The sequence below is a fragment of the Peromyscus maniculatus genome, chromosome 19 (genome assembly GCF_049852395.1).
Source record: "Peromyscus maniculatus bairdii isolate BWxNUB_F1_BW_parent chromosome 19, HU_Pman_BW_mat_3.1, whole genome shotgun sequence".
Lineage (NCBI taxonomy): Eukaryota > Metazoa > Chordata > Mammalia > Rodentia > Cricetidae > Peromyscus > Peromyscus maniculatus.
Window position 1 is genome coordinate 68356356 of NC_134870.1, and position 16377 is coordinate 68372732.

The window sequence follows — 16377 nt, forward strand, 5'->3', positions numbered from 1 at the left end:
AGAGCTGGATGACAGGGAGATGGGCTGCAAAGCACTCTCTGCTAAGCATGTCATAGTTCTGCAATCATGAACTCACAGCAGCTGCGGTTACCTGAGCTGAGCTGCACAAGACTGGGCCTATTGCCGGGTGGTGGTGGTGCATGCCTTTAATCCCAGTACTCGGGAGGCGGAGGCAGGTGGATCTGTGTGAATTTGAGGCCAGCCTCGTTTACAGAGTGAATTCCAGGATAGCCAGGGCTCTGTTACACAGAGAAACCTTGTCTTGGGAGGGGCGAGGAGGGGAAAACTGGGTCTATCAATCAGTCACGGTTTGGGGAGGGGCTTACGGGTCTCTACCCTTCCCTGGGTAACTATTGTTTATTGATGGATGCTGGGGGGAGTCATTATAGTCAGTTGTATGCCCACAGATGAGCCCACCAGTTCCAATGGATAGTTCCATACCCATGGTGGTGCCTTGGTTAAACTCAATGAGTAATAAAACAAAAACAACACAAAACAAAACAAAAAGATTATCAAGGGAAAGGGAGGGAGAGGTGATGGGAGTAGGAGAGAGGAAAGAGAGGGTAGGGTATGAGAGTAACTAGAATACATTATAAATGTATGGAACTGTCAAATAAATTTAATAAATAGGGGGCTGGAGAGATGGTTCAGTGGTTAGAGCACTTGCACTCTTTTAGAGGACCCTAGTGTAGGTACACAGCACTCATGCTGAGCAGCTCACAACTGCCTGTGACTCTGGCTATGGGTGACCCAGGGGAGCTGACACACTCCTCTGGCCTCCGTGGCATCCTTACACGTATGACATACACTCACGCAGAACAAATAACTGTAGACACTCCAGAGTAAACCCATGTACTAGCTGGTCTCCTTTCCCCACTAAAGGGAGAGAACCGAGAATCACAAGCCCATGGGACCAGCCAGTGGGAGAACGCAGGTGAGAAGGTCTAACAGTGGAAGATGCAGAGTAGATGGATGGATGCTCAGCGAACTGAGCAGCAAATTCAAGACAAGGCCAAAGCTTACACACACACACACACACACACACACACACACACACCCATCCTTCAGGACACTCACAGAGACTGCAGCCTTCCAGGCACCAGGGGAGTGAAATGTGAGGCAGGGCTGAAAAGTCAGTCAGCTAACACACTAACTGGGATCCAGAAGCCCTGAGTAGCCGGGGCAAGAGAATGGACGCTTTCCTTTATTCTCTGGGAAAACAGGAGCTAAGAGCTTGGGGACGGTAAGGAGGGTGGCAGGCAGTGGTCATGGCGGTCAGCTGGGGCAAGACAACTGAAAAGAGAGAATGGGGACAAGTGGTTCTGGGGTGTTCTCCTTCCCCTGGGGCAGAAGAAGTGGGAGAACGGAGTTACAGGAGGTGTTCAGCTGTTTAGGAGAGCAGACTGCTGGGTGGGCTAGTGCAGCACTTTGACCCCAACCCTCAGGAGGCAGAGGCAGGTGGGTCTCTGTGAGTTCGAGGACAGCCTGGTCTACAGAGCAAGTTCCAGGCCAGCCAGCACCACACAATGAGACCTTGTCTTGAAAGAAAGGGAGGGAGGGAAGGAGGGAGGGAGTGGGGGGGGGATACTGATGGTATCTGACAGGCATTAGAATGTGTTACAAGAAAGAAATTAAGAACAGAGACTAAGAAAAGACTTTTCTTCAAAATGAAGACCTCAGTTCACAAATAAGGAATACTGCAGGAAACTTCTTCAAAATTTTATAGTTGAATTGTGAGAAAAACCTCCATCACCTGACCCAACAGCCTGACTTGCAACCAAAATCTTCACTTTGCTGACATCCATGACACAAGATCTCACGTTTCCAAAATAATACAGCTGTCCAAATTTATCTAGCATTAAAGGATAATCCCCTCCCTTCCATCCTAGTCCCACTGTGGAGGCTCTCGCTGCCTCTGGCCAGGTCAGGCTGAGTGCAGCTTTACACAGACTCAAACTTCTCTTGCCAGTCCAAGTATCTCTCAGTCAGATTCTTTGCTGAAGGCTTGGTGTGAGCCAACACATCCAAAAAGTCCTCCGTAGTCACGGTATCCAGCTGGATCCCAGGTAAATTGCTGCTTTCTAGACAAAAAGACAACAGTCAGGACACAGTGATGCACCTCGAGGTGACGAGTTCTTGAAAGGCTACTGGGCCAGGTCTGGGGACAGTGCATGATATCTCATTCTTGGCAGCTAATGCAGCTCAAATGCACATCTGAAGAGGGCTGTAGGGGGAACTTTCTGATGTGCAACTGAAGCTTTCAGCCCTGACCTCCCCCACCCTGCCTCCAAACGGGACTTAAATATACTGTTATCAAAGTACTATGTGCTATTTGTCTAGTACCTCAGGTAGGTCCAGCCCCACATCAGCGTGTGCCAGAAAAAAATAAAAACCCAGCAATGGGAGTCTTGCAGCAGAGGATGCAGCTGAGTACATGGGGGATGATGATCTGACTACAGAGCGTACAAATGTAAAAACCACAGAGCCTGGAAAACCAGGCGCCAGGCTCCACCTGCTGGTCAGAGTGGGTGGGACTTTTGCACGCAAAGCAAGCACTCTGCCACTAAGCTGTGTCCCTTTTAGTATTTGTACATTGAAACAGGGTCCTGTTAAGTTGCCCAGGCTAGCCTTAAGCTCACTATGTAACCCAAGTTGGTCTTAAACTTGATCCTGCCTTGGGTCCCAAGTGGCTGGGTACAAGCATGCACCACCACATCCCCCCAAGAGTTGGGATACGTAAGCACAAATTTCTCTACCAAGCCTCCATCACCATGGGACACCAACCATACCTGACTGGTAATTTTCAAGCACATTGAAGATCTTTCTCACAGGCCTCATGGCTGCCTCCCTGCAGACCAGCTTAATGTCAGAGCCTGAGTAGCCCTCTGTCTCCTGAAAGCGTAGCAAAGCCAGGATCAGTCAGCAGGCAGAATGCTAGTGTCCACTTCATTCTTGTAGGCAGGATCCAGTGTCGGACACTGGCTTGGAATTTTGTCATCCCTGTTCACTATGCCAGCATCCCTGGGGAAGCAGTGCTGGAGGGAGAGAAGGTGCTAACAAGTCCAGCTAACTGGCCATCTGGGCGACAGACTCCTCATGCCTTCAAATACGTTGTGAGATGCCAGTTGGAGCACTGGACACCCAGTGTTGCCCAGTGGGGCCCTGATCCTAAGTCCACGATGGCTACAGTGAATATTTTGTTCATGTGTTAAATAAGGCCATTCTTGCTTTTGAGGGACTTTCGAAAACATTGGGTTTAAATGTCTACCCGCAGCAGATATCCCGGGAATGATGCCTGTGATGGTTGTTCTTGACTGTCAACTTGACTACATCTGGAATTAACTAAAACCCAAGCAGCCGGTAAATCTGTGAGGGATATTTTAATTCAGATCTTTCGAGGTGGGAAGATCCACCTTCAGTCTGGGCCACACCTTCCACTGGCAGCCTTTATAACGGACATGGAAGAAGGAAGCTTGCTCTGTCTGCTTGCCGTCGCTCTCGCTAGCAAGTCCATTCCCTCACTGGCATTAGAGAACTATTCGACTACGTCTTTGGAACTCTGGAGTGTCCTGAAGACCAGCTGAGACATCCAGACTCGTGGACTGAACAACCACTGGATTCTTGGGCCTTACAATGGTAGACAGCCATTGTTGGAGTGGCTGGACCACAGCCTGTGAGCCCTTCTAATAAATCCCCTTTACATGTGTATGCATATACATATACACTGAATAGACATATACTCATTTTATAGTTCTGTTTCTCCTGTGAACCCCGATTAATACAATACCCAATGAGGATTAACAAGATATATACCTTGAGCTTTTCTCTGCAAAGGATTCGTCAATTCGTTCATCACAATAACCCTCTCTGGATTCTCTGCTACAGGTCCAGGATTTGACTGTGGGCTCTCTGAATCTGAACCCTGTGCTACTTGCTCCCTGCAGCTCCCATTTCCTGCTCCACTGTAGCCCCGTCTCCCGGAGCCCATTCTTTCATGGGGAGGGGTCCACTGCCCTGCTGGGCAGCCTGGAGCCTCCCTCCAAGGCTGCCCACCTGGCTTAGCACATTATACTCCAACTCGGTGTGCAGCTCCAGGGCATGGCTCTTGCTCACAGGGGGCAACCAGTGGTATATCATGGCTTGTCTGGCCTCTTGGCTGGGGAGACCAACCAGAATCCTCTTCTCCAGGCGCCGTAACATGGCACAGTCCAGCTCCCTGTATCACAAGACAAGAAATGGATGGAGCAGTAAACAGTGCTTTGGATAGACACACAGAGTTCTTACATCTATTTGTTTGTTTGTTTACTGCATGTGTGTGTGCATGGCACATGTGTGGAGGGGACAGATTTCGGAAGTTGGTTCTCTCTTCCTACCATGTAGGTCCCAGGATCAGACTCAGGTCATCATGCTTGGAGGCAGCTGCCTTTACTCACCGAACATCTCACTGGCCCCAGGAACTATATTCTTAGGGCAATTCGACTCTACAAGAGCCTCTACAATTCTGTATCTTAACTGTTACTGTATCTATAACTGAGTAGTCAGGGCAGTTACTTCGCGTTGTTTGAAGAAAGAAAAAAATGTAAAGATGTGAAAAGTTGGTGAAAAGGAAAAGGGAGGAAGAGAGAGAGCACCTTCAAGACTTCTCACGTGAAGGAGGTACTTGAGTGACAATGGCAGAGACAGTTCACAACTAGGCAGGTGACATCTTAGTGAGATTTTAGTATCAACTGCTGGACTTGATCCTGCCAGCGAGTTGGCTATTCTGCACCATCACCTGAGCACTCCCGGAGTACATTCACTTTCTGAAACTCATCCATCCTGGAGCGAATGACCACCTCACTCCACTGCTCTGGTGAACTCAGCACCAGTACTCTCCTTCCTAGGTGCCCAGTGCCGACGTAGCCTTATGAAACACCCGTGCCTGCTTCCAGTAGGCCAGGCTTATGCAATTTCACACTAGTAGGTAGTTTTCCCAAACTTCTTAATTTGAAAAATTCAGTGGAAAAGTAGAATAAAAGAATGCAATCCATCTATATCCCTGCCATCTTGACTCACTAGCCAACAACACCTGGCCACATCTGCCTCATGTAGCTTCCCATATGGTCTTACAAGCTTTTCTAGCTAAATTGCACCATTGGCCCCATCTCTAAATTCCACTCCCTCATGCCAAAAATCTCTCTGCAGGATTTTCCAACCAAATACCACAGACATGTATTATATACAGTCATGTCTCCTAAACCTGTTACTCAAAGCCAGCCTCTTTGTCCCAGAGAGAAGGAACGGGGCTCATTGTAAAATATTGCGCATCCTAAATTCATCTTGTGTTTTTCTTGTGGCACTGTGTGACATGTCCTCCTGTTACCCAGCTGCAGATGAAAGCTTCGACAAAAAGCACTAAATGCTTGATTAGGGTCAGGGTACTCATTATGGAGAGTCTGTTTCTCAGGTGGCATGATTCTGCATTATAGCATGTTGATATATATATATATATATATATATATATATATATATATATATATATATATATCAGCATGATATATATATATATCTCAGCATCAGCGACATGGTGTCAACTGCTGCGATCATCTGATGATAACCGAACTCTCCATTACAAAGGGCACATCTTCTAGTAAGTATTAAACATTGTGTGTACAAGCCTTTGACACCACATGATTTCCCATCTTCTCTCAATTAGTAGTTGTAGAATCTGCTGGTGACCTTTATTTGAAGGAATCATTGTTCACATAAGCTTTCATGTAGTGATTTAATATTGTTTTCATCCCAGATGTTTTACTAGGAATCCTGTGGCATTATACATCACCATTATGTAGAGAGGAGCTTTTCCTCACCAGTGGGGGCTGCTTGGTTACCTTAGCTTACCTTGCTATTAATGGTTCTTTTTGTGTGTGATCTGTGAATTCTTCATATGTTAAATATTCAAACTCCCAAAAACCTAGAAACATTTAGTTTTCTATACTAGAAATGAGGAAATGCTTGTGTGCTACCCACCTACACCACTGATAAAAAGTAACAATCCAGTCACGTGTAATCCAGCGGTCAGTGGGCTGAAGGAGGACTGAGGGGTAGGGGTCAGCCTGAGCTACACTGAAAGAACTTTTCTGAGAGAAAGAGAGGGTGGGAACGGAGGACTTTAACTTAACTAAGATGGTGTTTAAAGTTGAGAGGGGACACAGTCACCCCCACTTCCTCCTGCGACACCCTAAAACAACACTGAAAAGGTTTGCAAGTGGCATAAACCTACAAAGGCAAATGGAACAGGAGAGCTGGTAACAACAACAAAACCCTAAGCCTGGCGGTGGTGGCGCACGCCTTTAATCCCAGCACTCGGGAGGCAGAGCCAGGCGGATCCCTGTGAGTTTGAGGCCAGCCTGGGCTACCAAATGAGTTCCAGGAAAGGCGCAAAGCTACACAGAGAAACCCTGTCTCGAAAAACCAAAACCAAAAAAAAAAAAAAACAAAAACAAAAAAACCCTTAAGCTGGGAAGTGCACTTTTCAGTGAGAGCTGAGAAGCTGCTTTCTAATCAAGCAGTGAAGAAAGTCAAGAGACGGCCTGGTGTGAATCAGACACCCACCACCACCACCACCACCACCACCACCACCACCACCACCACCACCACCAAAAAACAGCCTGGTGTGAACCAGACACACACACACACACACACACACACACACACACACACACACACGAGACCTGGGATTAGCAGCATCTCTTTCCTTTGGGGCTGAGGTGAAGATCAAAAGAAAAGGGAAGATGGGTTAAGAAATAGATCACAGATTTTTTCCTTGCATCCTATGGAGAAGACTGCCTCCACCATACTCGGCAGGCGATAATGTGGAGCATCTCTGCTTTGAGAAACACCAAGCAGGTTGAAACAGTGTGTTGTGTTGACGGCATGATGTAAGTCCTCACTCAACAGGAAGGTGCCAGCTTCCTACCCCTACATGACTGGCAGCCAAGTGCTTGTCTTCCAAGCAAGAGACTACGAATTTTCATTTTGCAGCTTGAGCATCCAAAGAGAAAGATCAGAAGACATGCTGAGGGTTTTCCAACACAACAGCTCTGTCAGGCTACACATGGAGCCATGTGGGCGAACCCTCCCCACAGGCACAGAGCTTCCTCGGGCATTTTTAGAGTGCTCATAAACACGATCAGGCAAAAGGGAGACTGCTTCTATGGACGGCTGCTAACACAAGACAGACCTGAAAACAAGCAGACAGGGAACGAATCTTAAGGAAAATAATTTTTAAAAAAAACACTCTTCTCAAATAAAAACATGTTGCATCTATGAAACAAGAACAGATTGCATTTAAAAAGAATCATTCAGAGGGGAAAAACAGCAAAATAAATAGATAAAATTAAGAGTATATAGGAAAGTTTAAAATGGAAAACTAGCAAGTTCCTAGAACAAGAAAGACATACATTCATTAAGAAATTCAAAAGGATAAAAAAAGGTTTTTTTCCTTACTATTGCATGCTGCTCAAATTTTAATTATTGTATAGAACTTGAACAAAATTAATGGTTTTTTAAAGTTAATAAACCTCTACTATCACACACATATTTCAGGGCTGGAGAGATGTCTTAGCGGTTAAGAGCACTGGCTGCTCCTCCAGAGGACCCAGTTGGATTTCCAGCATCCACACAGCAGCTCACAACTGTCCGGAACTCCATCCTCAGGAGACCTGATGCCCCCTTCTGACCTTCACAGGCACCAGGCACACTCGCGGTTCACAGATAAACACGCAGGCAAAACACCCATACACATAAAACAGCTTTAGAAATTGTATCAGTATCTAGGAACAATGACAGCGGTCAAACATAAGTACCCCAATACACTCAGAACCCCTTCAAAACCTCTGACATAGCGTGTTTACATTTAATGTTATCTGAGAGAAAGCCCTCTATCTGAGTACTGACATGCACTGGTAGGCCTCAAGCGTCTTTGTTCTACGACTCTCCATAGCAACTCTCTTGCTGTGCCAGTTTCACAGATTTGCTTTGGGTTCCTAGCTCCATCATACTCAATGAAGGAAAGATTCTTTTTTTAAGGTGAACATTAGTCTAGAAGGCCAACAAACCAATACCAGGAGTTCCAGAGAAAATAACAGAGGAATCCCAGGAAGACAACAACTCAAAGGAATGGTCCAGATCCTAGTGAAAGGTTTTCTGTATTTGAAATGTTAATGAGACCTAAAGTTTAAACAGCATTTACTAACTGATGGTTTGAAACATTTTACAGATGCTTTTCACTTACTTTTCACCACACCAGGAGGCTGGCTATCCTTGCCTGCATTTTGAAGATGAGGAAACAAAGGCTTGAGAAGGGTAAGTAGCTCACCTGAGCTACTGACACCTCAGGGCTGACAGGATGACTTAGAAAACTGAGGCTGATACCATTCTGCCCCCTGACTCCCAAGCTGCCTCGTGGTGAGATTTCGGAACACCAAGAACAAAGAAAGGATGACAGAATTTTCCAGAGAGAAAAACCAAGTTACATACAATGGATTAAACATAGCACTTCTCAAGCCATACATGGTAGTGCATACCTGGAATTCTAGAACTTGGGAAGCTGAAGAAAGAGGACCAAGTGTTCAGGATTAGCCTGAGCTACATAGCAAGTTCTGGGCCAGCCTAGGCAGCAGAGCAAAATCACATCTAATTAAAAACAAAAGCGACAAACTTTATCCATAGCAACATGAGATGTTAAAAGAGACCAATGCCTTTAAGATTTTGAGGAAAAAAATAATTTCTAATAAAAAAAACTATAGCTTGATCAAGCTATGGATTGACAATACAGTTAGCTTCCACATGTGAAACCTAACCAATAAAACGAACCAAAGCTGGGCAGGATCCAGGCACAGAGGAGGAAATCGCCAGGGTGGCAAGGCTAGGACTTGGTCCCCTCTGCATCCACGGTGCACAGGACAAGCAATTCAGTTTGGACCTGGTATGAAGGTTCTAGAACACACATCCCTGCAAGGAGAAGAGTTTGCCAGAATGGTACATCTGAGGCTATCAAGCAAGTGTTGATTGGACAGTACCTAACTCTTGTCCCTGTCTCATCCTGAGTGGCTCTTCATAGGAAGATCAAGACAACAGAAGCAGATGGAGGGGATGGGACAGCAATTATTCAATACAGATGTCTGTATTGATCAACTAATGCCCTAAAGTGAGAGATTTACCTCAAAACTGCTTGTGGGTACAAAATAAGTGCAAGTCTCTGACAGCCAGGCCTGATGAATGTACTCTTTTTTTTTTTTTTTTTTTTTTTTTTTTTGGTTTTTTTCGAGACAGGGTTTCTCTGTGTAGCTTTGCGCCTTTCCTGGAGCTCACTTGGTAGCCCAGGCTGGCCTCGAACTCACAGCGATCCTCCTGGCTCTGCCTCCCGAGTGCTGGGATTAAAGGCGTGCGCCACCACCGCCCGGCAATGAATGTACTCTTAATGACATCAATAATCATATAATCATATGAGAGAGGAAACAAAGGACAAATGGAATGTACCCAGAAATCATTCTTTATGCCAATATATTTATATAAAAAATGTAACCTGTGGCCACCAGAAAAGACTCCTCCTGGCTCTTGCACTTAGATTTTACACTAGTTATTTCTGTTCTCAAGACTCCTTCCTCCTGGTTATTCAGTACTTCTGTCCCATCGGTGGTCAAGTCAACCAGTAAGCATGGGATACATATGACATATGAAACGCTGCAAGGCTCTCAGACCCCTGCCTACTGTAAACACAGAGCACTATATACCCCTGGCCACCCTGAGCACTACCAAGGGCGGCAATGCCTCGGATCTGACATCCTGAGTAACCACATCAGACCTTCGGGTACCCTCCTCAGGCCCTGACCATTGTCCTTGCCATACTGCATCGCCCTGGCACTGAGATCAGTCCCAGACTCACAGCATGAGGGAACCAAGCACAGTTCAAGTGTGTTCCCTCAACAGTTCCAGTATTTCAAGTTCGAGCTATCTCTGTATGCTAACAGAAGAGTCAACTCCTTTCATAACCACCATGAAGTGGATGGTCACGACAAGCCCGGGAGAGCAGGCTGAGGGGCTCTGGCTCAGATCGCGGGGAGCCAGAGGTTCAAGCACTGTCTTCTACAGTGAGCCCCACGTGGAAGGCCACCTACTTACACATTTCCCCGATGGATCCACTCTCTGTCCATGAGTCCACTTTCCATTCTAGTTCTGACGTGTGTGTGTGTGTGTGTGTGTGTGTGTGTGTGTGTGTGTGTGTGTGTGTGTGTATGTGTGTGTGTGTGTGTGGTGTGTGTGGTGTTTATTGGGCACACTGAAGGGAGGAAGGCATGGCAGTAACTGGAGTGCTGTTGGTATCTTTGTGTCATTTTCTTTATGGGGACTTACTACTTTGTCAAAAGGGAAGTCACTGCTAAAAATCCAGAGCAAGTGCTCTGTATGCAGTAAAGGCTTTTGATTCGCTTTCATGTCTATCATAAAAATCACTTATTACACCAAGCATGGTGGTGCACACCTGTAATTCCAACACCTGTGAGGTGAGGTAGAAGGAGCATGAGTTGGAGAGAGCCTGAGCCATATAGTGAGTTCAAAGCCAGCCTGAACCCATAGCAAAAACACTCTTTCCTGTCTGCACAACTCACAGGGTGCTGACTGCATTCTCAGCTCATAGCTATTTATATATATATATATATATATATATATATATATATATATATATATATATATATATATATATGGAACGCTGTTCTATCTAGTTTCTGGGGGCCAAGTATCATGGACAATATGCCTTGGATTCCTGCTTCCTTCATCATGCAGAGTATTGAAAAGTTCTCAGGAAATCCCACTCAGGCAGGTGGGGTGAATGAACTGTGCACTAGCTTTGTACAAATGTACTAGCTTTGTACAAAATGGCCTGCTTTCTTAAACTCCTTGAGTTATTTGCAAAGGGGAATGTGCTTTGTTGAAAATTAGTACATTGTAGCCATAATTAGTTCAGGCTAATCAGGAGAAGCTCCATTGATTTGGGCAATGGGAACAAAGCCCTGTACTTTCATTCTTAGTGAAAATCATGGCAATTGTGAGTTTCAGGACTAATCTGCCAGGCTCACGTGGCAGTGCCTCTGAAGAGGACTTGACGGGGCTTCTCCTCTTACCTGAGAGGCTGGAGAATCCAGCAAGTGCAGTCTTTGTGTACTCATGTGTGAGCTACAAGTATCACCCCTAGGAGTGAAAATCACCTCACATTATCTATTGATTACTCCCACCTCAAATACAATACCAATAACTGAGGAAAACTGATGGCTCTGACCACAGCACAAGGATGAACTAGATCAGAAATCTTGTCTTAAGCCCTCTTTAAAAACTCAAGTTTAAGTCTCCCTCTGCTACCTGCCAATCAAGATGTAGAACCCTCAGCTCCTCCAGCACCATGTCCACCTACATGCCGTCACGCTTCTCGCCACGATGATCATGGACTAATCCTCTGAACTGTAAGTGAGCCCCAATTAAATGTTTTCTTTATAAGAGTTGCGGTGGAAGATGGCGGAGACAAGCAGACGCAGGTAGGCCTGTGGCAGCGGCCCGCAGAGGTAGACGAGTCCGGCGGCAGCGGCCGACAGGGACATTCAGTCCCGGCGGCAGCTGGCGGAGACATTCAGGCCCAGCGGCGGTCCACAGAGGTAGACAGGCCCTGCAGCAGAGATAAGCAGACTGAGGTGGACGGGCCCAGCGGAGGCGGCCGACAGAGACATTCAGGCCCGGCGGCGGCCCACAGAAGTAGACGGGCCACGCGGCAGAGACAGGCAGACGCAGGTCGGCGACTCGCGGAGGTGGAAGGGCCCCGTGGCAGCAGCCGACAGGGACATACAGGCCCGCGGTGGCAACCGGCAGAGACATACAGGCCCAGTGGCAGTTCGCAGAGGTGGATGGGCCCGGCAGCAGTGACAGACGGAGGTAGGTAGGCCCGCAGTGGCAGCTGGCAGAGACGTACAGGCCCGTTGGCCGCCCGCAGAGGCAGACAGACTCAGCGGCAGCTGACAGGGCCATACAGGCCTGGCAGAGGAGACAAGCGGACACAAGTGGGCCTGTGGCAGCGGGCCACAGGGGTGGACAAGCCCGGCGAAGGAGAGGGGCGGACACAGCTTGGAACGGGGAAGCCCCTAGCCCCAACACCTGGGGAAGAGGCTATCTCCGTGGGTCAGAACCAGGGCGAGTCTGGGCACTCCTTCTGGGGACAACCCAGGGCCCAACTGCTGATCCTGTGAAACCCAACAACTTGAAGGTGTTGGTGAGACTACCCTGCTCAGCTGAAACCCATCTGGGAGAGGATTCAGATGCCTACAGTTTGAAGTCTGAAGAAACAAGATCAGCTGAGGAGTTGACAAATGAACAAAACGTGACCTGGGAACACAGAAGAAGGCGCTACCCAGCCACTAAACCAGATCACCAGAATCATAAGTATATAATTCACCGACTGAAATCAGCTGTCCCTGAAGAAACAGCCCAATAGCACCAATTTAACCAAGAACCCCTACTAAACCAAGACTAAAAATTAGAACAAGAGAGGCACTCTCAGACACAGACACCACCTGCACCGCACAGAGGAAAAGATGAGTAGACGCCAGTGCAAAAATACAGGCAACAACATAAAGACCTATATGGCAACATCAGAACCTAGTGATTCTACACCTGCAAGACCTAAACATGCCATGACAGAAGAAACAGAAGAGATCAACCCTAAAAATGACTTTAAGAAGATGATAGAGGCCCTTAAAGAAGAAATAAAACATTCCCTCAATGAGGAAATAAAAACTTTCCTTAAAGAGGAAATGAAAAACTACCTTAAAGAGGAAATAAAAACTTTCCTTAAAGAGGAAATGAAAAACTCTCTTAAAGAGGAAATAAAAACTTCCCTTAAAGAGGAAATAAAAAACTCCCTTAAAGAAATGGAAGAAAAAATGAACAAAAAATGGGAAGAAATCAAATCAAGCCAAGAAAAAGCAATTAAACAGATGAAAGAAACATTCCAAGATCTGAAAAATGAATTTGAGACAATAAAGAAAACACATGCTGAGGGAATGCTGGAAATAGAAATCCTGACAAAACGAACAGGAACTACAGAAACAAGCATAACCAACCGATTGCAAGAGATGGAACAGAGAATTTCTGACACTGAAGACACGATAGAGAAAATAGATTCATCAGTCAAAGAAAACACTAAAGACAAAAAAGTCCTAACACAAAACATCCAGGAAATTTGGGACACCATGAAAAGACCAAACCTAAGAATAATAGGGATAGAAGAAGGAGAAGAATACCAACTCAAAGGCACAGAAAATATATTCAACAAAATCATAGAAGAAAACTTTCCTAACCTAAAGAAAGAAATACCTATGAAGATACAAGAAGCTTACAGAACACCGAATAGGCTGGATCCAAAAAAAACGTCCCCTCGCCACATAATAATCAAAACACTAAACACACAGAACAAAGAAAAAATATTAAGAGCTGCAAAGGAAAAAGACCAAGTAACATATAAAGGTAAACCCATCAGAATAACACCAGACTACTCAATAGAGACTATGAAAGCTAGAAGATCATGGACAAATCTCATGCAGACACTAAGAGACCACGGATGCCAACCCAGACTATTATACCCAGCAAAACTCTTAATCACCATAGGCGGAGTAAACAAAATATTCCAGGATAAAACCAGATTTAATCAATACCTGTCTACAAACCCAGCCCTACAGAAAGCACTAGAAGGGAAAATTCAACCCAAAGAAGCTAAACACATCCATGAAAAATCAAGCAATAGATAATTCCACACCAACATACACCACAGAAGAAACAAGCTGGTGTAGCTATCCTAATATCTAGAGAAAAAGGACGTTTCAAAAGAGAAGAAGTCTTGTGGCAATGCTCAGTGGTCCAGGTAACTATCAGAACTTGGAAAAGTTGGTTGAACTTGGGATTGACTGGGAGGCCAAAGATTTAAAAAGCAGAAGATTCTCTCAAGATACAAGTTGTGTGATAATAGTGTGTTTTGTGTGTGTGAATGAGAATTTGTAAATGTTGAATTCTAGGCTTCGACAATCATTGTCAGTGCAGATTAAACTGCAAGTATTTATGTTCTAAAACTTAAAGCTAGTTACGTCTTTCTAACAACTAGTTTTAATGTTTATGAGCATATTTTACCTACATTACCTTATCAGGATGTTGAGAAAGATGCATCACAAGCACAGGCTGGAGGCTGGGGGCTAGATGGTTTTGAGGAAGAGGTCTTGGTGGACTCTTTCATAGAGCAAAGGGAAGCAATGCCTTCTGGGAAATGAGCTAAGTTTTAATCTAGTCTTTAAGATTAGAAGTCAAAAACAAAAATATTAAGGAAAGGAAAACCTAACTGATCTTTGAAGTATTGTTATGTGGAATTGAGTGGGACTTTTGAGGCCTTTCTTCCAGAAAACAAGGACTTGGTTGTCAGGCCTATATTAGGCCTAAACCTTGGTGCCATGTAGTTGTACTTAAATCATTTCAATGGAAAGTGTCTTAGTGATTGGAACTTCTAGTGCAGTTTGGAGTTCTTCCATTTGAAAAATGTGATATTTGCATGGGATTGTTTGAATCTTGTTTTCTAGTTCCTCCCCATCACCACCCTCATAGTCTGAAGGTAGATTTTTCTCTTGATAAAGAAACAAAAAAGGTGCACATCTTGTTTGTAAATAGGTATCTAGTAACTAGTGGTAAACTTGAAATGGTAGAATTCTTTAAAGCCTAATTCTAGGTAGCCTTAAGAAAATGTATCTTAATTATTTTTGAACCTGTATTCACCTTGTTTTTTTCAAATATCTTAAGTTATATTTTCTTTTTCAGAGCTGCTTCTTATTTGGGGCTACTTTTTTTTTTTTTTTTTTTTTTTAATTAGGCGTAATTCATAAAAGGGTATATTGTTTTGATGGGACTTTTTACAACTGAGGCTGGATGTCTTTCTTTAGTCTTCCAAGAAGGGCCATTTTACTTTTTTAGAGTTACTTTTTAAAGTCATGAGGTCAACAACTTGGACTACTATGCATGTAAGTGCTAATGCAAATTAAAGCCCAAGTTGACCTCCAGCAGCAGTTCATTCTATGTTGACAGTGAGAGAACACTTTGCCTGTTAGGATACTGTTACTCGTGGACTGAAATGCTGAGAAACCCCTCCCCCTATTTTGTTTTTTGCAAAAATCAAGGTATATTCTAGGGTTTCCTGGTTGACCTCAACAGATAAACTGAGATGATAGTCTTAGTTCAGAAATGATCTGAATGTAGATTTACAGTCTATGTGTATAGATGGCTAAGTGAGATTGCTTTCACAGTTCTGCATGTATCCCATTGGCTCCCCATTAGTCACTGAACTCTTAAAACTGGTATTGTAACATTATCACAATGTTTTGCGCCAATTTTATAAACTTTACAGTGCAATATGTGTTCCTTTTCTGAGGCAAACCAAAGGTATATTTCTCAAGGTTCTGCTGCTAACAGCAGCATTGATGGAGGATTTTTTATACATTTGTAATAGATAGAAATAAACCAGAAAAGCCGGGCGGTGGTGGCGCACGCCTTTAATCCCAGCACTCGGGAGGCAGAGGCAGGCGGATCTCTGTGAGTTCGAGGCCAGCCTGGGCTACCAAGTGAGCTCCAGGAAAGGCGCAAAGCTACACAGAGAAACCCTGTCTCAAAAAACCAAAAAAAAAAAAAAAAAAAAAAAAAAAAAAAAAAAAAAAAAAGAAATAAACCAGAAAAAAAGAAGAAAAAAAAAAGTGGTGGAGGAAAAGGTGAACACTGCAAGAATGCTCAAAAGGGCTGAGAGTTGCAAACGCCAAGAATGGCTTTGCATAGTAAATGGAATAGAACAGCTCTGAACTATAGCTAACTTTTCCTGGTTTGGTCTGACAGAATGATTGAATGCTTTTGTACAAAAATCAGAGCCTTAAAAACAAGGATTTGGTGAGATTGTAAAATGGTGTGCCACTTTGGCAAAACAGTTTGGTGGTTGGTCAAAATGCAAAACATTGTTACTCTGTTACTCAACAATTCTACCCTTAGGAATATATCCTCAAACTACTGAAAATGTGCACCTATGAAACATGTACATGAAGGTTTACAGCAGTGTGTTAAAACAACTCAAATAGCTATCAAATACTGGAGAGAAATAAAATGTGGCTTATTCATACAATAGAATATTATTAAGACATAAAAATGAATGAGAAACTGACAGATTAAATGACTTTGGTGAACCTTCATAAGAAAAAAAAAAAAAAAAAAAAAAAAACTCAAGTTTAGCCGGGTGGTAGTGGTGCACGCCTTTAATCCCAGCACTCAGGAGGCAGA

The 16377-nt window shown here is 44.5% G+C and overlaps 1 protein-coding gene across 1 annotated transcript in view; it reads right to left on the reverse strand.

Annotated features, from left to right (window-relative positions):
* Positions 1-1705: 1705 nt before the first annotated feature.
* Katnal2 (katanin catalytic subunit A1 like 2) overlaps positions 1706-16377 on the reverse strand; it is a 75417-nt gene continuing 60745 nt past the window's right edge. Inside the window, exons 14-16 of the mRNA XM_006973843.4 lie at positions 4054-4216; positions 2790-2892; positions 1706-2081 (exon numbers count right to left, since the gene is read on the reverse strand). Of these exons, the coding sequence (XP_006973905.1) occupies positions 1942-2081; positions 2790-2892; positions 4054-4216 (406 nt within the window). The 3' untranslated portion in view covers positions 1706-1941. The remainder of the gene's footprint in view (positions 2082-2789; positions 2893-4053; positions 4217-16377) is intronic.